At 42.5% G+C, this 25,796-nt stretch overlaps 1 protein-coding gene across 3 annotated transcripts in view; it reads right to left on the bottom strand.

Annotated features, from left to right (window-relative positions):
• The window catches only part of SV2C (synaptic vesicle glycoprotein 2C), a 201,004-nt gene that overhangs the window by 37,807 nt on the left and 137,401 nt on the right, over positions 1–25,796 (bottom strand). For all 3 annotated transcript variants that reach the window (XM_025185249.2, XM_006124253.4, XM_025185251.2), the window contains 2 exons: positions 8,535–8,668; positions 7,228–7,317 (listed from right to left, as the gene is read on the bottom strand). In XM_025185249.2, coding sequence (XP_025041034.2) covers positions 7,228–7,317; positions 8,535–8,668 — 224 coding nt within the window. The remainder of the gene's footprint in view (positions 1–7,227; positions 7,318–8,534; positions 8,669–25,796) is intronic.

Raw genomic sequence — 25,796 nt, 5'->3', positions numbered from 1 at the left:
GGCCCACCCTCGCTCCGGACCCCAGCCCAGGGCCCTAAGGTGAGGTCAGCGTCCTCACTCAACGGAGGGGGTAGCCAACCCCAAACCCTCCGTTCTCGGGTTCCGCAGCCCCGCCCTGGGCCACTTCTTCCCCTCCTTCGGGGAGCTTAGTTCGCTCTCCTGGACCACGTCTGTAGGAGGCCCTTACCCGGCTCGGTCTCCTTCTTCCGCCTCTGTCCGCCTCTGCCCTTCCCCCTGAGGACCTTCCTGGTCCCCTTTTGAATATCCTGCCGCCGGCCCGTAGCTCCGCCCCTGTGCTGCATCCCCACCGTCCAGTGGCCCCACCCACGGCATGGGGACGCCGGAGACGTCATCAGCCGGCACCGGGGTTTGCCCCTCCCGTCCCTCGCTGGCCGTTTCGGCCGCGCCGGCGTTGCTTCCGCCGGACCGCGTCTCCGGGCTCTCCCGGTGGGTCCCGGGGTTGGCCTGAGTGCGGGGAGCGCCGGGCACTGCCCCATCGCACATGTACAAAAAAGTTACACTCTCTGACATTACCTGATGTATCAGCTTGCCACTCTCTGACATTACCTAGACACCACCCATTGCCTTGCACCAGTGGTTTGGTCAAAACATCTCTGTCCATCCTGATGTCATTTTAGACCCTGTCCTGAACCTGGGTTGGTATATCCCAGTGAGCTGTGGGGAGTGTATTGGTACCAAGATGTTTCTTAACGAGGTGTTACCACCACCCGTCTGGAATGTGCGTACAGCCTGTGCCTACTACCAGTTAGCGTTTCTGCACTATCAGCCTTGTTTGTGCCAAGTTCTGTGAGCAGGCCCTGTCTCTTGCTAACAGCTTAATTTTGCTTTATATTAGCAGAGTCTTGACAATTGTCGGTCAGGCCTCATAACAGACCTAGGGCCTATGCGTTAGGCCCTCGTCTTACTACAACCAGCACTATTTAAATGTTTCCTGTTTAGAGGTTGTAACAGGGTGTCACTCATTTCTTGCATTTGCCCCCTGGGCCTTGTGCATGTGTCTTCACACTCTCTCTAACTGATCCCTTTCTTCAAGTCTTATGCAGCCTGAACATAAAACACAAACCCATCCTGGGGTAAACAATTGTAATGGGGGCCTATTCCAGTATCCCTTGGTGGCCTCTCTCTTCCTGTAGCCATTCCAGGCTCAGGTCCATCAGTAATTCAGATCATTAAGCATTCCTGGTATTGAGCCATACTCCCAGAGATCCCTCCCTGGAGGCAACGTCTTCACAATCTCTGGGACTCTCTGGTCAAGCTTGGCTACTGAACAGTTCAGGTCCCCTTCTGGAGGCTGTTTTCCTAGTTCAACATCCAAACAACTTCCCCAGTGGCAAATGGGAGGAACCTAGGCCTGTCCACTACTCTAGGTGCCAGCCCAGGGTCCCTTTGAATAACAACATGTCCCTTTAACTAAACCATGTTGCTGCTACAATTCCCTGGGCCACTTCCTCATAGCCTCAGCACTTTTGCCTTTGTTGTATGGCTGACATGTTTGAACTTCTCCTTTGGCATCTTCCAGCAACTGCTTGGTTTGCAGTCCTGCAGCTCCCTCATCCAGCCAGGAACAACACCCTTTCTCCTTCAGCTCCAGGCAACAATTGCCCTTACCGATGCACCTCAATTCCTTTCAAATGAGCCTGCTAGATTGGCTGCACAAAATCCTGATCCTTTCAGATTCTGGTAGCAAAATAGAAATGATCCTAATGTAGATAACTATGATTTTGGTTAGAGCTAGATAACTTTTTCTTGTAGTATTAACTTCACACCTAATAGAACCGTAAGATGCTCCTTAACAATGACAAGAAAATACAGTCTGATAATATCCTGAAAGAAATAACACAATCCCTTCCTATTTCTCTAAAATTATTAGACTGCTCAGCTGAATAAATAAAAAAGATTTGAAGAAACAAGACTAACAAGTTATCTGAACAGTCATTTTATTCTTTTATCTGAAAAAAAAAAGAACATAGTGAGAGAGCTGCATGTCTGGAGTTATTCTAAGTAGTAGACTCTCTTTTGGGTAGGTGTAGAAAAAATATTTTGAAGCAAGTCTAGTTTCCAGGGAATTAAATATGGGAAAGACAAAAAAGAAGAATATCTGAGTGAAAAGGCAACTTCTGTATAACACAGATGATTAGCAGTACATGCTGCCTTACAAGTTACGCGGATCCGACTTATGTCGGATCCGCAGTTACGAACGGGGATTTTCTCGTCCCGGAGGACTGGAGCGGCGGGACGCCTGGTCCCGCCGCTTGCCTCCTCCGGGGTGAGAAAAGCTGCTCCCCGTCTCCCTGGTCTGCTGGGGGAGCCAGCAGACCAGGGAGACGCGGAGCAAAGCGGCGGAGGACCCGGGCCGGACCCGCGGCGCTGATCTGGAAGCGCCGCGGGTCCAGCCCGGGCCCTCCGCCGCTTTGCTCAGCGTCTCCCTGGTCTGCTGCGGGGGGGGGGGGGACGCAGCTAGTGCCCCCCCCCCCCAGCAGACCAGGGAGACGTGGAGCAAAGCCCGGGGTCTGTGGTAGAGCAGGTGGGGTGCTGCCGGTTGGTCCCGCAGCACTGCTCCTTGGCGCTACTGGACCAACCCGGCAGCACCCCAGCTGCTCTGCCCCAGGCGTCCTGATTCAGCTGCTGCTGATCAGTTTCAGCAGCGGCTGAATCAGGACGCCTGGGGCAGAGCAGGTGGGGTGCTGCTGGGTTGGTCCAGTAGCGCCGAGGAGCAGCTGCGCTACCAGACCAACCCAGCAGCACCCGAGCTGCTCTGCCCCAGGCGTCCCCAAGTCAGCCGCTGCTGAAACTGACCAGCGGCTGACTACAGGAAGCCCGAGGCAGAGTTGCTCTGCCCCTGGCTTCCTGGAATCAGCTGCTGATCAGTTTCAGCAGCAGCTGACTTGGGGACGCCTGGGGTTCTTAAGTTGAATCTGTATGTAAGTCGGAACTGGCGTCCAGATTCAGCCTCTGTTGAAACTGATCAGTTTCAGCAGCGGCTGAATCTGGATGCCAGTTCCGACTTACATACAGATTCAACTTAAGAACAAACCTACAGTCCCTATCTTGTACGTAACCCGGGGACTGCCTGTACATAGCTAGGGCTATGAGGAAGTGGCACAGGGAACTGTAGCAGCAACATGGTTTAGTTAAAGGGACATATTATTCAAAGGGTCCCTGGGCTGGCACTTAGAGTAGTGGACAGGCCTGGGTTCCTCCTATTTGCCACTGGGGAAGTTGTTTGGATGTTGAACTAGGAAAACATTAAAAAATCATGTATTTATTCAGCTGAGCAGTCTAATAAAGGAAAATTCACCCAGAAAAAAAATGCTCAAATTAACATAAATACAATCTGCCCGAGGGAGAAGAATTTTTGTCTGTTGTGGGTTGGGAAGATATTGATCCAAGGCAACTCAATGTATGCTTTTTTAAAGGCCCTACTTCAGGAAGGCAAATACATACTTAAATTTTAAGCATGTGAATAGTCCTGCGGACTTCAGTGAGGCTCACTCATATGTTTGAAGTTAGGCATGTGGTGAATTATATTCTGAATCATGGCCCTAGAGGTATAAATATTTCCAGTTTTGATGTAGCTGTATTTGTCCCAGGATATGAGAGAGGAAAGGTGGGTGAAGTAATATCCTTTATTGGATAAACTTCTATTGGAGGAAGAGACAAGCTTTCAAGCTTCAAAGAGCTCTTCTTCATATCTTATAGAGGGATAGATAGGTACTTCTTGATACCTTTAAATAAATAAATATGGTAGCAACTAAAATGTGCAAAGCACCACCTTGACACCCACATCTACTTCCAAAAATAGACTCAAATTGCACCTTCAAAATTTGCCCATAAAAAACTCTATGGGCTTGATTCTCCACTTATTTATATCAGTTTACACTAGTGTAATTCCATTGAGTTCTATTAATAGCATAGGCTGTTGTAATAATATATTTGTTATTAGACAGCAACAAGCTCTCTTGCCTGTGCGACAGGAAGAGTACTAATGAGTCATTTTTTGACTTAAAAGGATATTGTACAGAGAAATATTAGGTAAGCCATAATGTCATACCCAGGTAATTTTTTAATGCTCAAAAGTATAAAAATAGTTGAACTGATTTTCTTGAACCTATGTGGAAAAGTTCTTTAGCCTTCTAATAACCAGGCATATCAGTTTTGATCACCAGAAATGAAACAACAGATCCTGGTAATTTTAACTATGAGAAGACTATCCTCTCTCCATAATTTCATCTGCTTCTAAAGTGCCTATGCCCATGATATCTAGGTACTCTAATTTAGGTACTAGCGTGCCCTCCTTTAATAAAGTATCTGAGTGCCTCCTGGGTGTTTAGCCTCACAACATTGCGTGATGTAGGGAAGATGATTGTCCTCATTTAAAAGAGGGGGAACTGAGGCACAGAGAGACTACATGGCTTGCCCAAGGCCACACAGGAATTGAACCCCAGTCTCTTAAGTACAAAGCAAGTGCTTCAACCGATGAACTATTCTTGGTTCCTAACATGGCCCATAGAGAACAGTGGGATCCGATCATCCAGGACAGGCCACTCTCCTTGGTGCTCTTTGGTTTAATCACTGGCTTCTATTTTGAAGACAGTGGTAGTTAAGGACTGAAGGATTTGTCCCTTCCATGTTAAAATTAATGGTTTTTCTAACAGAAGCATCATGATCCACCATTAATCCCAGACACCACAGTTGCTCAATAAAGTTACACACATGGTACATTTCACACTTTGAATTGGGATAGATTTTAAGAATGGATATTAAGTCTTCCTCACTCATATTGCCAGTAGTGACTGTTAAATCCTCTTGGACTCACAGGGGGAGATTTTCAAATGTACTAAGAGCAGGTGGGTGCCCAAATCCCATTGAAAAAGCCTAACTCCCTTTTGTGGAAACCCTGAAATCAAGGCTTTGTCTACACTACAAGCTGGGGGTGTGGTAGCTCTGAAGTCCTATCAAGTTGGCATGGGTATAAAAAGCAGGAGAGACAGGGGAGCATGCATAGTGGCAGCTGAGACATGGCTTAGCCATGTCAAATACACACCTACCTGAAATGGTGCACACACAGCACAGTGAAGCCAACCCTCTGCTGCTGCTATTTCTCCTACTATGGTTACACTGCTATTTGTATTTGCTAGCTAGCATAAGTATGTGCACACAAGCAGGGGACTCACAACTCAACTGTCCACAGGCCATTTGTTTGGTTTTCAACCTGACAGTTCTCTTTTTGAGTGGCTGTACTGAGACAAAACTGGATGTGGTTTGTTCCAGTATTAGGTCAGAGACACTATTTTGAAGAATGTGCAGTTCGTTCCACCCCTACCAGAATGAGTGTGAGGATACAATGGCAGGGTCACATTGACAGAGGTAGAGTCACATCAGTCCAGGAAATACCAGAATGTCTGCTATTCTAGGAATGTGAGAGTGGCTACCCCACCCTGGCTCATAGTGTAGGCAAAGCCTACAGGTGTTCCCCACCCCGGTTCCATTTATCTCTTTTTCATTCTGGTTTTGATAACCAATACATTCTTTGCATGTGTGCCTAACATGATAAGGTGCTAATAAGATTCAATGAGGAAATTGTGATAAGTTAACATTTTAATAGTGTTAGCATTCTATTAAGTTAATATTGCATTAGAATAACACAAGCCTACATTAGGGACCTCATTAAGGCATAACCCTGACGTACAGCACAATGTTTCTAATCCTTTAATACTTTGGTATTAGAAGTCAAGTTTTCCCATTACTCACAGCAGCAGCAGCACTGAAAAATCCCAATTCTCCTAGTGTTTTGTCCCCATCCACATAATGGGAAAGTGGAGGTTTAATTATATTAAAAGTTGGCAAACTATTTACAACACGTGAACACAACACATGGAGTTTAGTTTGATCATTTTCCAGTGTTTTATTTCAATAATTAATGTAGGAGGAGGGAATGTTCTCCAGCAGTTAGCTCACTGGAGCAGAAGTCACTCAGCTTCACTGCTCACTCACTATGTAACATTAGGCAATTTGCTTTATCTAACAAGGACACTAGGGTATTAGTCGGTATAACAACAACATTGTGCTGGAATATTATAATAGCCACCATCAAGTGTCTCTTTGTTCCATAGGGAGTCACTGACCTGATTAAAGCTGATGGGCACGCTAAATGCCATTCTTTTATGCTAAACTGAAGGAGCAACTAAGCAACTACATGAAGACAGCTGGAGACAAGAGAAGCTACTACCCAAGGCAATTGGCTGCATGGCAAAGGCTGAGCACAGTTACATGACGAAGTTAGAGGGGTTCTCCTGTTTGACTGTAGGTAGGGACTAGGGGACTGATTTTTGTCAAGATGTCCAGATATTAAAGCCAGCAGAAAGCAAAAGAATAATCTTGAGCATGAGTCTGAGAAGGAGCAGAGAAGAAGGACCTTGGGGCACAGAACTGGCTGGAGAGGCAGGTTTGAATTTCCGACCAAGGAAACTATCTGTGGTTTGTTTCTGCTGTGTTCAGAGAAACAGGACTTTGCACACATACTTTGTAAATAAACACGATTACACCAAAGAAATATCTGATTCAAATAATCCACTTCTCCTCCTGTAGATGGAAACAAATCTACAAGGCACTGAATGTTGGTAACCACTCGGGCCAAAGAGGCAACAATCATAATTGATTTCTCAGCAGGTTATCAGATAATCAAATGCTTTGAGGTCACAAAGATGTGGAACAGTTTATTCTTTTTGCAGCAAAAAACCAAAATTCACTTGAAAAGTTTTCCATGAATAAAGAGCAGCTGTTAGAGATCCAGTAACCTTATCTTTTACATATGTTTATTGTTATCCACATTAATTCAGGAAAAGGCTTTACAGCAGCGTTCTTAAGAAAACAACAAAACTGGAGAAAATTGGTTATATCCATACAATGGACCTTATTGTTACATCACTGATTCACATTCCCTGCAATATACTGGCTGAGGTTTCCAAAGCTGCAAAGCAGATCTGGACACCTGATAGTTATGAATGTTAAAAGGAACTGACTACCTAAATCCCTTACGTATCTTCAAAATCTTAGTCATTTCGTTTATCTGGCAGGGCTGTAGAATAATTTCCTTACCCTGAGTTAGATGTACCACAAGTATGTGTAGTGCAGTTACTGATTGTTAAACCATTCAGGACCCAGCTCAGAGAAGAACAGATGCTGCTCTAAGAAATCAGTACTCACTGTGAAGACTTTCTCAGGTTGCCCACGAGCTCGCATGTTGGTGTCATGAATTTGCTTGAGAATCATCCAAGCTTCATCATGTTTTCCAACCTATAAAATGTCACCAAATTATGGAAAATATGTTAATATTTTACTTCTTAAATTTTTTTTTGTGATATTATGGTAGTGGTTCTCAAACTTTTTGGCCTGTGGACACTCTGCTCAATGCAAATATTTTCACACATCACCAGCTGCTAATGGAAACTCATAATTAATTACATAATTCCACCCAAGCCATTTTGCTAGTGCTGCAGCTAGGGAGAACGGTTTAATTTAACCAGGAAGAAAGGAAATATGAATCAAAATTATTTAACAGATTAAGAGTTTTAATTTTCTCTTGTTAATTTACCAAACTTAATTTTAAATAAAGTAAAATATTAATTTATGTCCAACACAAAAGGTTTCAACATTGCCTTTATTTATGGCAGTCGAGGATCACACAAGTGAGAAGCATCCTCTTCCAACCCTTACTGATATGGCCCCCAACTGAGACACCCTGGTGCTCCAGCCCCAGAGTGAGGGGGGAGAGGCATGAGAAAGACAGGTTCAGGGCTTCCCATAGGCCAGATTAATTCTTCTGGGGTTCTGGGTTTAGTGGATTTTGTGTACCCTGGGGCCAAAAATGTGGGGTTCAGTGTGCGGGATGGAACTGCCAGTAAGTGGGATAGGAATGGGGGTGCAGGATGTGGGTGGGAGATTGGTTGCAGAAGCAGGCTGGAAACAGGGTGTCTGGCCAGGTGGGAAGGTGCAGGAGCAAGGGAGGGTGCAAAAGCAGGCTGAAGGTAAGGTGTCTGGCCAGGGGGGAGAATGCAAGAGTAGGCTGGGGGTGTGGGATCTTGATGGGGAGGTTCATGAGAGGATTGGAGGTGTGGGGTCTTTGCATGAGAGGAAGGGCAGGCACTAACCTGATCTTGCATCCCCCTCTGCTCCCAGCATTATGTCCCAGGCTGTTCCTCCAGCTGGGGGAGGGAAAGGGCGAGCGGCAGCATGTGGAGCTGCTTCTGGCTCCACTTCTTCCCCATGAGCCACGTCTGGTGGGGAGACTCAGGTCTTTCTTCCCCACCAGCGGTCTAGGAGGGAGGGGCCTGCAAGCACCAGCATGGGCTCCCCGCTGTGGGGAGAGGGAGTGGGGACGGAGCTGTAGCCTCAGCCCACCTGCAAGGTGGCCATGGACCACAATTTGAGAACCACTGTTCTATGGGGATGTCTGCCCCAGATGTACGGTAGACTGGAACAGGGAATTTTAAAGAATACTTTGCAACTTTTACCTCCAGCAGAAACCTTGGACTTTCGGGCATGAAAGTGAGCGCTACTACGGAGCAGACACAGGGTAGTGCACAGACGATTACAAATACTCTCCAGCTGTGAAACTGGTAGGCAGACCCCATACTAAAACTCCACCCTATGGGAGAGAAAAACAAACACAAAAAGAAACAATGAACATTTCACATGTTGGTCTCTGACGACTTCTGACTAGTTCAGTATAAATCAGAACCTACATTTGACCCAGCAAATATTTATTTTGAGAGGGTGGAAAGGGAATTATCCACAGCAATTATTCTGTACTTGTTCCACAGACATTCAAGGTATTGAGCTTTACTTACACAAATGGTCACAGGATGAATTTTAAACTTTTCTCTGTGATTACTCATGTTGGAAATGGCAATACCTTACATGGGTTAGGAGGCTGTTTGACACAGCAGGGGGAGAAAGTTTCCCACTCTCATGGCAGAAATCTTATCCACAGATAGCTAAAGGAACCAAAAAAGGACATCACTTCAAACTTCGCAAATAGGACCTCATGTATAAACATGCAATGGCTTTGTGTGCATACAACTGGAACATTAAATTTAAAGGCTACATCCATCCAATATGTTTTTAAATAGTCTATTTTTTCTAGGAATGATTCCTCTGACGGGCTGAGAGAGCCTGAAAGAAAAATGTTTAATATTTTATCAAATTTAGTCACCCTGCTTATCTGATACATCTGGCTAAATTACTACTATTCCCTGAGAGAGTCAAAGCCTGAGATGCTTCTTCAAACTTCTCTAGTGAATATTTATAGTCGTGGTTCCCAGCCTCTGGTCCCTGGCCCGCTGCCAGTCTGTGGAGACTCTGGGGGCCAGGGCTAGGATATACCACCCAGCGCTTCCTCTCCTGCCGTGGATGTTGGGAGAGGCGTGTCCTGCCCTGCCTCTCAGCCAACTAGTACTGGGCAGGGCAGGATCTCTTCCCAGATGCGGAAGAGTGTTTCACTGAATGGCAGGAGGGCTGTGTGGAGCCCAGCATGGCAGCCTTAGAGAAGCCACGACCTGGGCAGCAGTGCTCAGATGGCAGCTGGGAGGCAGCACAGGGCTAGGTGAGGGCAGCAGGGCAGGCACTGGAGGTTCTGGGGGCAGGGCTAGTGCTGGGAAGCTCTAGGGTGGGGGGACCTCTAAGAGGTGGGGTGGTGACACTGGGGGGGCACTGGGGATTCTGAGGTGGGGAGCTACCACTGAGGGGCTCTGGGAGTGGGGCTAGTAGTGGCGGGGGCCCTCCCGAGGCAGGGCTGGAACTGGCTCTGGTGATGGGGCTAATATTGGGATAGAAGTATGGCAATGGGGGAAATCTGTGGAGGTTGGGTGCAGTGAGACTCTGGAAACAGAAGGCTGGCACTGGGGGGCCTGATGAGGGGATCTTGAAAGGGGAAAGGGCTGGCACTTAATTTTTTGGGATTTGGGACTGGCACTGCAAGGCTCAGAGGGTGGGAAGCTGGCACCTGGGGGTTTGGGTGCAGGGGATTCTGGGGTCAGTGTCTGGTGCTGGGGGGTAGTGGAGGGGTGGGGGGCTCTAGGGGTTAGGGCTGGAACTGGGGGGTTCTTGGGGCTGGGGCTTTTGGTGGACTGGTAACATTTTATTTGTATATTTGCATATTCATTATTTGCATAATTGTATTTGCAAATATGCAAACACAATGTTACTGGTCCTCCAAAAGTTAGTGAATGGGTTTGCCAGTTCTCGGTATAAAAAAAGGTTGGGAATCACTGATTTATAGGATTTACATCTATCCTGTAAGGGAACAGTAATGATGCAATGGGACTTCTAGATAGCGAGTAATGAATTCTCATCAACTATTAGAAATCAGACCAAAGAGCGTAAAAACGCGAAAGAATGTGACCAGTATATTCATGTTAAAAATAAAGTTGAGTCAATTGCAATATGTAAAAAGGGGTTAAAGTCAAAGTACATTTTTCATTGTGAGTTATTTGCTCAGTGATCAGCTTTAAGCTAAGTAGATATGTTTTTATTTTTCTGGGATAGCACTGGAATTTTGTTTTTAATTTAATTATTGGTGTAGAATCAAGAATTCCTGAAATTGTATTCTTTCTAATTTATAAAAGTGAATATGGCCACAGTTAATTCCTTTTTATGTGTGGGTGATTTTTTTTTGTGTGATTTTCACTCCACTAGTTTTCATAGAACTGAAAGACAGCAGAATAATTACTACTTTGATTTTTTTATATTTTTTCTACAAAAGGAAGATGCTATTGTCAACAAATCCAATATGGAAACAGAGTCCCAGAATGCAACACCTAATGCACAGAGCGTTTACAGTGCATAACTCTCTTCACATCTAATGCCAGAACACTGTACAAAGAATTATCTAAAATCTATCATCATCAATATCAGACAAATACCATTAGTTGGAAGTACAGAGAAGAGCATTTAAGAGTGTTTAAACTCTCATCTGGGGTTAGAATCCTTAATCCTGAAGCAGTTAGGACTAGATTTGAAGCAAAACAAGAGAGGTGAGAAGAACAAAAACAAAACAAACACCCCAAAGAATGTATCTCATGAAGCTACCCTAATAGAAATATTACTGAGTCAAATTATTAAGTTTCCTTTGTTAAAATACATCAGAGAAGACAAACTCTTTGGCATAAAATGCCTTTATCAACCCTTGACCATTTATTTAACATTTAAAACTCTGAAAATGCAAGTGTGCTAAATATATACAGGTATGTGAATACACATCATACTGTATATTCTCTATGTAACATGCACATATATTTTGCTGAATATTTCCTTGTCATCATTCTTGAACAATACAATTACAGAAGTATGACTGAAACTGGTAAACATGTGTCCTAGATGCACAATGAAAACACAGTACTTCTTCCTTTTATATAATGATACAAACACATTTGACATTATTAAGCTTTTTCTTTCTGGGCTATTTTTGTTCTACAGATAGTGTCAGCATTTGGCTGGTTATGCAATGCATCATTTTTTTTTTATTTGCCATAATACAATGAAATGCAGCTTTATTTTGTAGAGCAATTTTAATAAAAACTTTACATGAAGCACCTTACAAAGTTAAACAACAGTCTGTACTTGAAAGCACCTTACAAAGTTAAATAACAGTCTGAACTAAACAAGGGAGAGAGAAATGATACAGTTAAAGTATAAATAATAGAAAGAGAAAGAAATGAGACAAGAGATGTTTTCAAGTAAGAGTTGTTGGAAGGAAAAAAGAAAAGAAAAGAAAACAGCATGGCCCCTTTAAGAAGAGGCTTTTTTTTTGCCGGTGGTCATCTTGTTTTTCTACTCCAGCCACAAGACAGCTCCCCTGCGGAACCAGGTAAGTGGGGGGGCGGGGAGAAGGGGATGAGGGCCTGGTAGGGGAGGGCTGGGCCCGGTTGCTGAGTGTGTTGTAGGGTTGCCAGGTGTCCGGTATTTTTTCTTCCTGGCCGGGGAAAAAAAAAATCAGAAAATACCGGACATTTTAGGTATCTGGTATTTTCTGACTTTTTTTTTTTTAAATCGGACAGGAGGTGAAAATACCATACACCTGGCAACCCTAAAATCAAGCGGCATTGATTTTCATCAGTTGCTTTAGATCCTAGGACTTGTGTTGATCCCCAAAAGGGGCGACTCCTCAGTAGATTAAGAGGACCCTTTTCTAGCATTCCAACTGCTTGGGCACTCAGGTTTACAGTTCACCTATTTTGGAGCATGTCTCAGTTGAAGGACATAGAAACCTTTACAAAGTCAGTGTACTAACACAATCACTCTTTATCTTAGACAATGCAAGCCGCTAGGACTAACCTCCTAGCTAAGATGCCAGAGGCCCATTGTATGCAGGAGCTGAGGGCAGAAACTTGATGTTACCAGGGGAAGAGGCTCCTGAGATGAACCTACCTGTAAGAAAGCTGGGAGGGATCATAAGACAGAGCCTGGGTCATTTCCTCAGAGATACAGGAAACAGGAAATGACCCAGGGAGCGTGCATAATGGTAAAAAACCAAGGACACACATATGGCCTACTGGGTTGGAATCTGGTAGAGTAGGATGGACCTAGGTTGCCCTTCCTTCCACTCCCAGAGATTATGTCAACCAGGCACAGCGGCCCTTGACCCTCATCCATGGGAAATGCCACTGTGGATGGTAGCCATTAGACAGAATGGCCATGGACACTTACTATTAGGTGGTATTGCTGGCCTGGTGCATCCAGGCGCATCCTGGCATCCAGGCATATAATATATTTAACTGGTTTCCCTTGGACTTGTTCCTCTCTTACTCTTAATTTGTCATCACTTACTGAAAAATTTACATCTCATTGCACAGAGCTCCTGTGCATATGATCCTCAGATCAATTTTCAGTCAGTTCAACAATCCCTTGTTGTAGATCAAGCTTCAGTCTGGGCTAGGTGACAATTTATGTTTGTTTGTTTTTTAACAACCATCTTTGTTTAAAAGTCAGATATCACAAAAGTGAAACTGTTGTACACTTGACACCCCTTATTTGTGGAAATGAGAGCCATTGATATATGCACCTTTATTCTACATCTTTATCTCAGCATGGAGACTCTGCTCCAATAAATGTCAGATCCAAACTTGGTAACTGAAATGGCTGTTAACACCACATTTCAGCTCTGCACAAAACTGATCATGAAGTTTTTCTCTAATATCAATCAACCTCCTTATTAATAGAGCAGGGACCAAACCAAAATTGATACTATGAAAAGGATGCTGGTATCAAGTAAAATAAAGCCAGATCTCAATGAAATACAGTTACAGTACACACAAAATCAACTCATATTATAAACTGCTGAAATCTACATTTTTTATGATTATTAAATAAATATAATGGTAAAAACTCAGAGCAGGGGTGGGGAACCTTTTTTCGGGCAGGAGCCACACGTAAGTGAGAAGCAAAACCAAAACCAAACAAACAACTCCCCCTCCCTCTCACAACCATCATGGACAAGGCCCTCAACTGTGGAGGAGAAAGAAACCCCCACATTCCCGTCATACACCAGAGCCTAGTGGAGCCAGGCTAGTAGATTTTGTGCGCTCCAGCCCCACTGTGCGGTGGGAGGGTGGCGGGGGGGGGGGGGGAGGGAGGGTAAGAGACAGAAGATGGAAGCACTAGCGCAGGCTCCCCAACACTGGGGGGGAACCCTGAGCCTCAGAGGCCAGATTCAGGCAAGCTGGGGGCCGCATCTGGCCCACGGGCTTTAGGTTCCCCAGCTCTGTAATAGAGAATCAGGCTCAAAGCCAAGCCATCTCAACTTCAAGAAAAAAAAGGTACTGCTTGTGCATCTCTGTCAGCAATTCAATCTGTAAACTTCCACAGCTGGTATATGCTGTTTTACTCTCATACATATAATCAATGTTACAATCCTGCAGACAAATTCTTATGAAACTCCTGTGAGTCACAGTAAAAAGAGTTCTCTGTTACCCAGTACAGTTTCAAATTAGTAAAAATGTAGACTTATACAAATCTTCCAGATCAACATAATGAAGGCAATAGCAGATGCTGTTTAATAGAATTAGTCACAGTAATGTATGAAGCTAAGTTTATATTTATTTATACAATCACCGCATCCACCTCCTCATTTACAGACAGATTTTGCCATTCTTACTAATGTTCAGTAGTAGAAATTAGTAGTATCTAATTTCACAGGTAGTGCCACTGAAGTAAACTGAGTTACACTGTCATAAAAACTGGTATAAAACAGTGGTAAATCATGCCTATCGTCTCCCCAGCACAGTGCCTCCTAGTTAGTCCCGGAAAGCCCTAGGCACTTCCCAGCTATTAAGATTAGTAAACCCATATTTAACAGTGCCATATTTAATGGACACCCATTCACAGCCATGGACACACACTTTACTTTCTGCTACCACTCTGACAACCTCAAAACCTTTTCCCTGTTTAAATCCATAAGATTCCCAAGGACCGGTCAATTGGGTGGTTCATTAAGAATTGTATTGATCTTGTCCTTTTTTCCTCCCTCTTCTCATGGTTTTTCATCTGCTGCACTTAATCTCTTGATCGACTCAGTTTTCCACAGGTTTGCCAGGAATAATAATTATGTACTACAGAAATATGGAAAGCAATGGGCAGGTGGGAAGAAGAAAACAAGTCAATGGCAACACATTTTTCTTAGGTTTGAGTTGCCTGTTTTAACACACATTCTAAAACCACATCATAGATTAGCAAAACAAAATTAAAAGTTCAGCAGCTCTCTGCTTATAATTATGTTTAACTCATTTTAAGACTGCATCAAGTTTTCTTAGAGCATGATGTAGGCTGGGAAACTGAGCAACTACTTTGATAATTTTGGAGTTGGCCCTTAAGATGCCTTTCATTTTGTTTTTCCGAAGATAAGCTTGGGAGCCAAATAAAAGCATGTTCTTGGCGCTAACTCAATTTGCCTGTCTCATCCCTGATTTATGATAAGTGCTCTTACTCTGTTTTATTCTAAGTGCAGCTACCCAGAGTTAAACTTCACCCTTGCTCTGTGGAAATGCTGTATTCCAAAGTCATTAATCTTGAAACCAGTAGCAATTTCCATGGTGCTCTGAATTGTTAGAAAAATTAGTCCCAGTGCATCCTGGGAATAGGTTTCATGGGCCATGGTGCAAAATAAAACCTACAATGACTGAGCTAGAATCTCTGCAGCAGCTTCTCATTGAATATCACCTTCTCACTCTACTGAATACCAGAAATGACTAAATGAATCACTGAATCTGCAGCAACAGATTAGAGAAGTGTAGTGCCGGGCAAAATCAATGGCAAAATGTACAAAGATGATAGTTTACATATAACCACATATTAAAATGTCAAATTCCAGGCCTCGTCAGATTTTTTTTCTGTTATGGCACTGCATCTCCAGCATGGAATTATTAAACTGAAAGAATATCTTTAAACAAAGTTTCTGATTTGAGGAAAGGACATTTCAGTTGTACATAGCATACCTGAAAATTTGATTCTACTAGGATTTTAAGGCCTTTTTCTGTAGTGTTTTCACAGTACAAGATTCTTGTAAAAGTTGTTTTCTGACATCTTAATTTAAAAATAAATAGCCCTTACTGTAGATAGGGAGGTTGCTGTCTGTCAGTAGCCCATATCAACACAGAAGGTAAAGTTAGAAGATCCCTCCAAATCTCAAATTTCTAGAAATGAGAATACTATATCTTTGGAAGAAATGATCCCTTCTTAATGCAGTTTTCTAAAGGCAGCAGCGAGTTCAGAACTTTCCAGATCTGGGTATTTTTTTCATGGGGAAAACTTCAGATCTACTGTAAAGTCACAATGTTGTATCTACTGGGACTCCAGAAGTAGGAGAGAGCAGCCCCAAATGCAAGGGGAGAAGGGAAATTGCCAGGGAGGCCAAGGGAATTCACTAATTGAGTGTATGCCATCAGCAGGCTTCCTTTCTGTATTTTTATTGCTTAAAGGTTGCTTATTACCCTAGTACTTGAGCATCTGGCCAGAACTCAAAAGCCATATTCCTCCCTCTTATTTTACTTCTAAATCTTGCAATGTGACTGACTGCTAAATAAGAACCTGTGAATAACCTAAATTGCCACTTGATGGCACTGTTACTGCACTCAGTTATAAAAATCCAGTAAAATATTTAACTCTACAATGAATTTTACTATAAACATCACTGGTAATTTAGTAGTCTCTAGATATAAGCTAAATCTAAAGGGCTAAAATAAGTTACATTGGGCAGAAGCTGACACAGACAGTTACTAGGTTTCAAATGGTATTAAATCTAACCTTAACATTTCTTAATTTAAATGTAGATAGTATCATGAGCTTTCGTGGGTACAACCCACTTCTTCAGATGAAGAAGTGGGCTGTGCCCATAAAAGCTCATGATACCATCTACATGTTTTGTTAGTCTTTAAGGTGCTGCAATATTATTGTCTTTTAAGTTTTTCCAGTACAAACTAACTTGGCTACCCCTCTGAAGCTTCTCAATTTAAATGGTCTCATTAGAGGGGAGTATAAGAAGGACTGAATGTAGAAAAACGTCCATGGATTGAAATAATGATAAAAAGTATCCCTCACATCGGAACAATGGATTGTGACCACATTAAGCTGAATCATACACCTACGGGAGAATGTTAAATATTTCTCAAGCTCTGTTAAAATAAATGTCTTCTGGAAACATGTTCTTGATGGGAGGCTAAAGTGGCATAATTAGTTACCATGCATGTCTTTCAGCTACACAAAGATTTTAAATCTTGCTAACATCACACAGGAAGAGTAGCTTTCTCTCCACACTACAAAATACACAAGACAACCTGCCACAAAAAAATCAACTACTGGCAATTTTTCCAGAAGAGAGTCCAGAGCTGAAATAGCTGGAGTGTTACAGATCATGACAGAGGTACATTATCAAAGCTGCATGTTGAAGCTTGCATAATGTCTGCCTGCATTATGTCTGGATCTCTAGCCAATACTATTAGTCGCTGACATTCACAAGGAGTAGCAATTTAATAAGAGAAGAAAGTAATACTGTTAAGCAGACATCCTGGTGTTGCATCTTTTATAAATGTATTAAATTCCTAACTCAGGCCTCCTCTGATGACATTTAAATCTTTGATTAAAAGTAGTAAGGTATTTTAGAGACATTCCTTTAAAAAATTAACTGGGATTTTTAAAGTTTTCAGCATTAAAGGCCAGAACCTCAGATGGTATAAACTGGTATGGCTGGAGCTATGGCGAGTTATACCGAGAATTTAGTTCTCTGTGTGAAGGGTTGATGTGGAGGAGTTAATCAGTGGATCTCACAGCATTTAAATCTAATTAACTACCCTCTAATGGCTACCTTCTCCCTCTAATACAATAAGATACTTCTGGAATAAAGTAGCTGACCAAAACCACAAACACATGGAGCTGCAGGGAGGGGGCAGTCTATTCTTTTCTATTGCCATTGATTGCTTCATTAGCAATAAATAACGCAACACAAATTCAGAGACATAAATACCAATGTTCATTAAACATAATGTGAGGCTAGCATTACATGTTGAGGCTCAGCTGGTCCTCTCCAGGTCCCACCCATGGGCAATCCCCCACAAAGCCTCTAAATTTCACAGTTTTGTCAAGTTTTCCTTAAATCTCAATCTTTTTGTTCAGTCCCACTCATCATGAAACATCTTTCCCCTTTTTACAAACACATTAAGCAAATTAACTTCCCATTCTACAAAACACCCATAGGCCAGAGACAGGTGAACTGACAGACTCGCCAGGCCCCTGGACAAGGTATGTGTGTGTATGGCCAGTTCCCCACTCCTAGAAGGGGCAGCGCCTTGGCTGCAAGGGGTAGGGCGGGGGCAGATGGCCCTCAGTGCTGCCTGGACCATGGTCCCCCTCAGCGCCATATGGAGACTACCACCTGGGGCTATGAAGTGCGCCATGGTGAGCTCCAGTGGTGAATTAAAGGGCTCTGCCACAGCTGAAGCCCTTGGCCCCTTTGAATTGCTGGGCCCCAGGCAGTTGCCCTCTTTGCCCCTTCCTGTCTGCCTGGCCAGAGATTATTAACCCTTAGAGTTAGTAGTTAGAGTCCTATTGTTACTATGGCCTCAGGTAGGTGGGTAGTCTCTGAAATAGGTCTAGTTGTCAACTCAGGGAACCACACTAACTGCCTCTAGAGTCTCTTCCAATACTATAGCATTGGTCAAATTTGTTCTGGGTTTCTTTACTCACTAGCATGCATAGTTCTCTATCGGTGTATGTTTGGTGATTTCCCATTTTTCCTACTGTATCTGACTTGTAGATTTTGTTATTACCAATTACTTAATATTTACATTGCAGTAATGCTTAAAGGACCCTATCACTTTGGGCCCCACTGTGCTATAAACTGTACAAACAGAAAGCAAATGCCAGTCCTTGGGCTAAAGAATTTACAGTTCTTCTCTACTGGAAAGATCCATGCTGCAGAGGTCTATCTTCTTGAGTTCAATTCAGTGGATCTAATAAAAGACCCGCTATATTTAACACTGAGAGTGTCCCCATTGATGCTGGTACTCCTCGATTTGTGAGGAGTAAAAGGAAGTTGATGAGAGTCTCTCTTGATTCAATCCTCCAGGTGAGTATACCCAAGGCCTAAAAGACAATTTGGGTAAAACTGCATTGCTCATGACTTTCTTGTGCTTTCCTAAGGACTTGATCAGTATTGGAATCCTTCTTCCAGCACCGCTATAAATTTGCTTGGCCATTTTCCATTTTGTAGTTTCTCACTGTAGCAAGCATTTCTTCATCGGCAGCGTGGTTTCTGCCCCACATGCCATCAGAACCTGTTCTTTCAATCTGGCAACAGAATGTTCTTAGGGTATCAGCCAACATTAGAAATCACGCACATGGTATCTACCTTTAGTGAACAGCATTGCAGGTGCAGTAGAGGATGCCTGAAAAAGTGGATGCTTTGGGCGTCTGTGGAGGCATCATGACATCAAGTTTACTATAGAACCACAATTAGATCAACTCAATTATATGGCTGTGACATAAGGGTGCTGAGGAACGCTGAAGAGCAGCAGACTGACATTTTCAATAACTCCTCATTTTTGACTTTATATTAAGTGACTGCACAAAATCAGCAAGTTGTATGTAGGGAGGTGCTGAAGATGCTGTGCCAAGGACCCACAAGATGTAAATCCAACCCTGACCAAAGGAAGAGACAGAAGACAAAATTCTAACAACAAAAACATTTTCTTGAGATCTCATAGTGATAAAATTCTCTCTCTACCTGACTATCACCAAGGGGTGTGGACCTGCTGCCTTTGCTGCCCTGGTTCCCTCCATGCAGCCCTAGTACCCTCAGACCTCACTTCAGGCCCTGCAACCTGGGAGCTTGCCTGGCCAGTGTTTCCCCACCTCTGTCTACCTTTCTTCCTATCTTGCACTAAATCAGGAAGCTTCTAGCTTCCTTGGCAGCTAGGTTCCTCCTGACCCACAGCTGGAGCAAGAGTGAGTCCAACTCAACTCAACTCAACTCAACTCAACTCCCTTCCAGAAGCCTTTATTTATACTGCCCTCAGCTGGGTCCTAACTGTCTCTGCCTCAGCTGCTGGCTCCACCACTACAGACCACTCCCCAGCTGGCTTTTAACTCTTACAAAGCTAGTGCAGGGCAGACGCCCCATCACAAAGCTGTATTTTACAACAGAGTGGAAAATTGCAAGAGCTATTTTCTCAGTTTTTTAAAATCCCAATTAATACATGTCACATAACAATGGTTGTTTTTTGTGAGATTTCAGCTGTACTGGGGTGCATCTAAACCAGATTTGGAAAACAGGCTCTTCCAGCTTTGTATCTGATGCAGTCCCAAAACTATAGATGAGCGTAGGACATTGGGGTTCTAACTTCAGCTTCCTCAAGTCTACATAACCTGGAGTGGGGTTAGGTGTTTGGATATGAAGTCAAATGTAGCCAAAATAGATTTAAATACTATTTTCAATTGTAATTTTCCTAATGTTCTGATAGAAGCTTGGGGGCTGGAGGGAGAAAAAGAAAGCAATACAGAATTCTGGGATGCAACTGCTGAAGGCATCTTGAAGGGATGGTAAAGGACAGAATAGCATAAAAACAAAAGTTTGTTTTTAAAGCAAGTGGAATTCACTTAAAATATTTACATCAAACTTTTCATTATAGCTTCCAAAGAAAAATCGCTGTAAACTTGAAAGTTTGTCTCTCTCATCAACAGAAATTGGTCCTTGTTTCTCTAAGATCCTGGGTTCCACACAGCTACAACAACATGGTGTATATTATAGCTTGAGGCACATCAAAGATAACACAAAGAACTTGGGAAAATAATGCTCTAATTATGCATAAAAGTCAGAGCAGGCCACCAAGGGTTAATGTAAAGCTGATACCATTGAAAATCTCATTACAGGGATTGTGGCACATAACTGAGCTGACTGTATGGCTGACTGAGTCAGTGGCCCGAGAGATTTATATATCCACACAGCTCTGCCATGATTGGGTCTGACTCAAGGGTGCTATTCAGTTAGAGCATTTTACAATGTGCAAATGTAGATAAAGAGGTATGAATCATTAGCAAATCTACTAGAGATCACTCTGACAACAGCCAAGAAACTTAAGGGATACTCTCTGCATTAGTGGGCTCATCAGACTAAAAGAATCCAGGGGGGAAAAATCACCTCTTGCTTTAGAAAGATTGTTGATCAAGTGGCTTCAATTTTATAACAAAACTGATTTTGATGACAAAATTAAAGAATCTGTGTTTAATGTAATTAGATTTGGGGCTATGCAGTCAAATAGCATTAAAACACCCATCACGTCAGGTTTTAAATGGCCTCATTTCAGACTTATTAGGCTGTTAGCAATAAGACAACTCTTATGTCTATTCTGAATTTCCCTCAACTTTCTTTTGCTGCATTTAGTGAATTAAAAATTGATAAATGGTTTGCTTATGGAGTTAGGCATGTCTGTGTGGAAAGCACTAAAGAGGGGCAAAATTCAGTTTTACGAACACTAAATGTTACATTTCCAAGCATTACAACTCAGAGCAGTATTTAACTATAGATTAAGCTGAAAAGAAAACACTGCTTGAAAACAGGATCCAATTATGTAATTTTGGATACATACAAATACAACATACACAATCTATACTGATGGAAAGTTAGCTCGATATCTATAAATATATTGGTCCTCTTCAACTCTACCCACAGCAGTATCTGTGCACCATGAAGTAGTGCATTAAGCCACATGGCTAATGTTTATTCTCTCATCCATTCTTCAGAGAGAGAAGAACATGCTGTGGAGCATCTTGTCTTTGTGGGTTGTTTTTTAAAAAAAATATTATTGTGGTGTGTTTATCACCATAAATTGATGGACACAAATATTCCAATTTCAATAGCTACTTGATCTGTGGACACAAACCAGATTTGTGTCCCAAAATCAGGTAATTAATCTTCATTAAAATTATGTATGAACCTACAAAAATATGAGATTGTATTGCATCATCATTGTATTGTATTAAAGGCTGTATTAAGGCCCTTTCATAAGATACCTATATATAATACACATAATAGATTGCTGAAAAACCACTCAATTGACTATTTTATGACTATGACAATGCTTGGAATGCATATGTCTTCAAAGTGTTGTATGTATATGAACTAATTTATCCTCACAATTTTTCTGAGGCAATTTTGACTCTGGCTCCTAATAACATGACTTATTTTCAGTGTTCTTTTGTAAAAGACAAAAGACAGCAATAAAAGTAAATACTTGAGTAAACAGAAAGAACAAGTATCAAACTGTGGCATTAAAACTCACATGAAAGGGAAGGATTTTACTTTGTACCAGTTTCCAAAACAATTCTAAAATATAAAACAAATTCTAACAAGTGCTATTTGAATTTCACTGATGTCTTATATATATATTGCACCAAAACATGAAAGTATTAAAATGGATGTCATTGTTAGTAGTTATACTGTTCATTCTTTGTACACCATAGTGAAAATATACTGTAGAATTTTAGTGAGTGAGTTGCATGTTAAAGTTAAATTAGTTAAACAGGCTCTATTTCCCTTTGGTAGATTTCCATGTTTTAATATACCATTTACTGATTGTCCTCTTTGATTAATCACTTCTCTGTTCTTGGTCACAAGAAGCCCATCTTTTAAATATCCATAGATCAGATGCCCATAAATCACTTTTGAAACTCCAAAACCAGTATTGAAACACATTTTCCAATTAGCATCCAGCCTTAACTGCTTCTATTAGATATGTTTACAGCAATCTGAAAGGTCATTCAAAATCTAACACTTACAGTGGGATATGGTCTTTGGAACCTCCTCCCCTTGCAAAATATTTTCAAGATCGTAATACAGTACATGTTTCTGCTTGCAAGTTTATTTTTTACCTATTAAATACATTTACTTTTTTGCCTGTGGGGTGCAAGTTAAAGCAATATAACTGACACTCTGTACCTCAAAATAGCACCCTGAAACTCCCATACTTAGCACTGTGATAAGAGTATGACAAGCTTTGTGAAAGTATGCCTAGTGAGGTATCATTTGAGAAGGCATGGAGCTGTTGAGCATTGCTACCCTGTCAAATTGTCTGTCTTACTGTTGAACCTGAAGTTATGAAGTATTGCTATGTGTGTGTCACTAAAATATGTGGTGAAGTTGGGAGACACCCCAAGCCAGCCTTTCAGTGGCAACAAGGAAGTGCCTTGTATGACAAATTTACATCAGGGAATCCATTTTCCCAACGGCTATTCCAGAGATTCATTAGAGAGGGCAGGTAAGCAATGAGGGTTACCTAACTCATGTGACAAGACTCTTGATGGCAGCTAGGGGAAAGTCTAAAAGAGGGACAGTTACATCACCATTTGGCCTCTCTTCTCTCCCATCTCAACATCTGGAATATAAAGACATTGACCTGGGGAGATCGGTCCCGAGGGAATATAGCCTGTGTATTAGAAACTGTGTATTAAATAACATTTATTAGGGTGAGAAAAGCTATTTGATTCAAATCTTGTTGAGTCTGTGAAAGTTAGAATTCAGACTGCAATCTTACTTTTTCCTTATGTAGCCAGCTTTTATTTCTATGCCTATCACTTAATATCTACCATTCAGTAGATAATACATCTGTTTTGTATTTTACCTAAAATAGTATGTTTTTTATTAAAGTGCTTAGGGAATCTCAGGTTAACAAGGGCCATTTCATGTTCACAACCCTTTTATCAAAGTGGAGAACCAATTAATTAACTTGTACTGTCCAAGGGAATCTTGAGCAGAGTAAGATATATTTCTGGGATGTAATGCTGGGGTGGATAGGCTGCTGTATCTCTTTGTGTAATTCAAGAGAGCCTCATGCAATTTAGCTGGGTGTGGAACTCCACATACTGATGGCTGAGTGATCAGTGCCTGCAGGGATTCACAGTTTGTCACTGACTTAGCCCAGGTAGAAGAGTTAGGGGGGCACAGTACCCTCACAATTCCAGTTTGTACCCCGGAGATTCAATAGCAATAATTATCAAAGATACGGAAGAAAATATGACATGGTAATTTAAACAGATGATTATTTTTTTCTCTTTTCAATAATCCTCACCATTTTCCTAGCTAAGTCTGGGATTTTCAAAGGAGTCAAGAGAAGTTTAGTGCCCAAATTCATGGAATTCAGATTCCTTTGAAAATAGCACCTTAAGGGTATGTCTAGATTACATGCCTCTGTTGCCAGAGGCACGTAAATTAGACTACCCGACATAGTCAATGAAGTCAGGATTTAAATATCCCCGGCTTCATTAAAATAAAAATGGCCGCCGCACTGTGCCAGCTCAGCTGATCATTGGCACAGCGCAGCAGTCAAGACGTGGATCAGTCGACAGGGAACGCCTTTGTCAACCGCTCCCTTATGCCTAAATAATCCAGTTTGGGTAAAAGTTGTTCATGGTGATTCATATTAAGCAGCTTAAACCAGCACATTTGCTTCAGTTTAACTTATTCATTCATGAATGTAAGTTTCAGCATATTTCAGTATTTTTAAAAGTATCTAGCCCCTGGTATATCAGGCAAATCAAAGGAGGGGGGACATGATGGTTAATAAGAATTTTGAAAAACTGCTGCACACACACACATTTTAAACCAATAAAATAGTTGCTAATACTCTTTATTAAAGAGTATTCTCCAATCCAAACCTTTTATTTCAATTGCACCAGAATTAAAGAGGCAGTACTTAACAGGTATGACAATGTGGGCACATTCTGCACTTTCATATTTTCCAGCTTGGATATTAAGGTCAAGAAACATTGCAAATGTTTTTGCCACAAGAAAAGGATTGAGCAACTCTGCAAAGGAGAAGATGGGATGAAAGGATAATCTCTCTCTGCTGGTAGACAACCATGACTTTGGTCTCAGGATTGTTTTAAAATAGGAAAGAAAAGGAAAACTTTAAAACAAACTTTTTGTTTTAAATGGCAATGCAGGTGGAGCCTGGAAGGAGCCTGCCGCTGCCTGAGAGAGGCAAAGGGGTACAGCTGACAGGGCAGGAGAAGGGGGGCTGTGGCCAAGAGGAAGAAGGGAGGGAAAGAAAAGAAAAGGGGGGCCAAGCTGAGGAGAGGCTGAGCTGAAAGTGGCGGGATGCTGACTTCCACCTTGTCCCCTCAACCTACTCCAGCCGCCTGGGTAGTGGCGGCCACTACACAGCCCCTGCCACTCTGCCAGGGGGCCCCAAGCCAGCCCCCAGGGCTCATGGCAGCTGGAAAGCCCTACTCTGCCATGCACCCCAGCCACAACCAGAGCATCCCCGCCCAGGAACAGCCATCCCCCACATGACCAGCATGGGTCACATGGCTGACACGGAGCAGGAACTGGGTCCAGTGAGGCTGCTCCAGCAGAACAGCTTCACTGCGGCTCGGCTCCAGCTGCAGCACACCCGGCTGCTCGCAGTGCCACTCAGTGTGGGAGGATGGGAGGAGAATTTTTTGTGCACACACAGGCACGCACTTTAAAGGGAACGGATCTCCCAAACAGGCAGTGCTCATTAGCAGCTGGGAGTGTGGCCTGGCAATGTGATGCGGCTCGGCAGGAAGCCATTCATGGCCATCCACTGGGCCATGGCCAGCAGTTGGGAACTGCTGGTGTTTAGGAGTCACCATAAATTGCATCTGCAAGGGAAACTACTGGCTCTTAACAGCCTGAGTGTACAGTAAACGAGGATGGAGTAACAGACTTGTATTTTATTATAATGAACATGGAGATAGGATTGTATGCATTTGAATTCTCTTACAAGAGGACTGGTAACCAGCTCTCATATCTTTAACACACATCAGCTTCACTTTTCTGTTATTTAGTGTAGTTAGAGCATAGAGCTCTGGCCCTTTCTCTGCTTTATGGGGAAAAAGCTTTTATCTTTGAAAAATAAAAAGCAGATCCAGAATCAACTCTCACCAGAATAAATAAACTAAGCTCAGTTTATTCATTACTGGTAACAACAGACAAAGATCATGCCTATTCATTCTCCTAGTTTGGAAATATTATAAGTGCATCACCTCTCTGTACCAGGCACTTCCAAAAGATCCTGGGCCAGATCCTGATGTAGATCCGTTGATTGCCATGGAATTATTTACACCAGTGAGAGTTGAGAATCAGGCCCACTGTGCAAAATCAAATTTTCAAGCAAACACAGAAAAGAAATCACTACTGTGATACTGCTATGAAGTTACTAGCTTGCTTTTAATTTCCCTAAAGCTCTAGGAAAACAAATCCTTTCCCTCTT

The sequence above is a fragment of the Pelodiscus sinensis genome, chromosome 6, assembly GCF_049634645.1.
Source record: "Pelodiscus sinensis isolate JC-2024 chromosome 6, ASM4963464v1, whole genome shotgun sequence".
NCBI classification, from domain to species: domain Eukaryota; kingdom Metazoa; phylum Chordata; order Testudines; family Trionychidae; genus Pelodiscus; species Pelodiscus sinensis.
The sequence above is the reverse complement of the archived record's forward strand: the minus strand, read 5'-3'. Positions and strand labels throughout refer to the sequence as shown.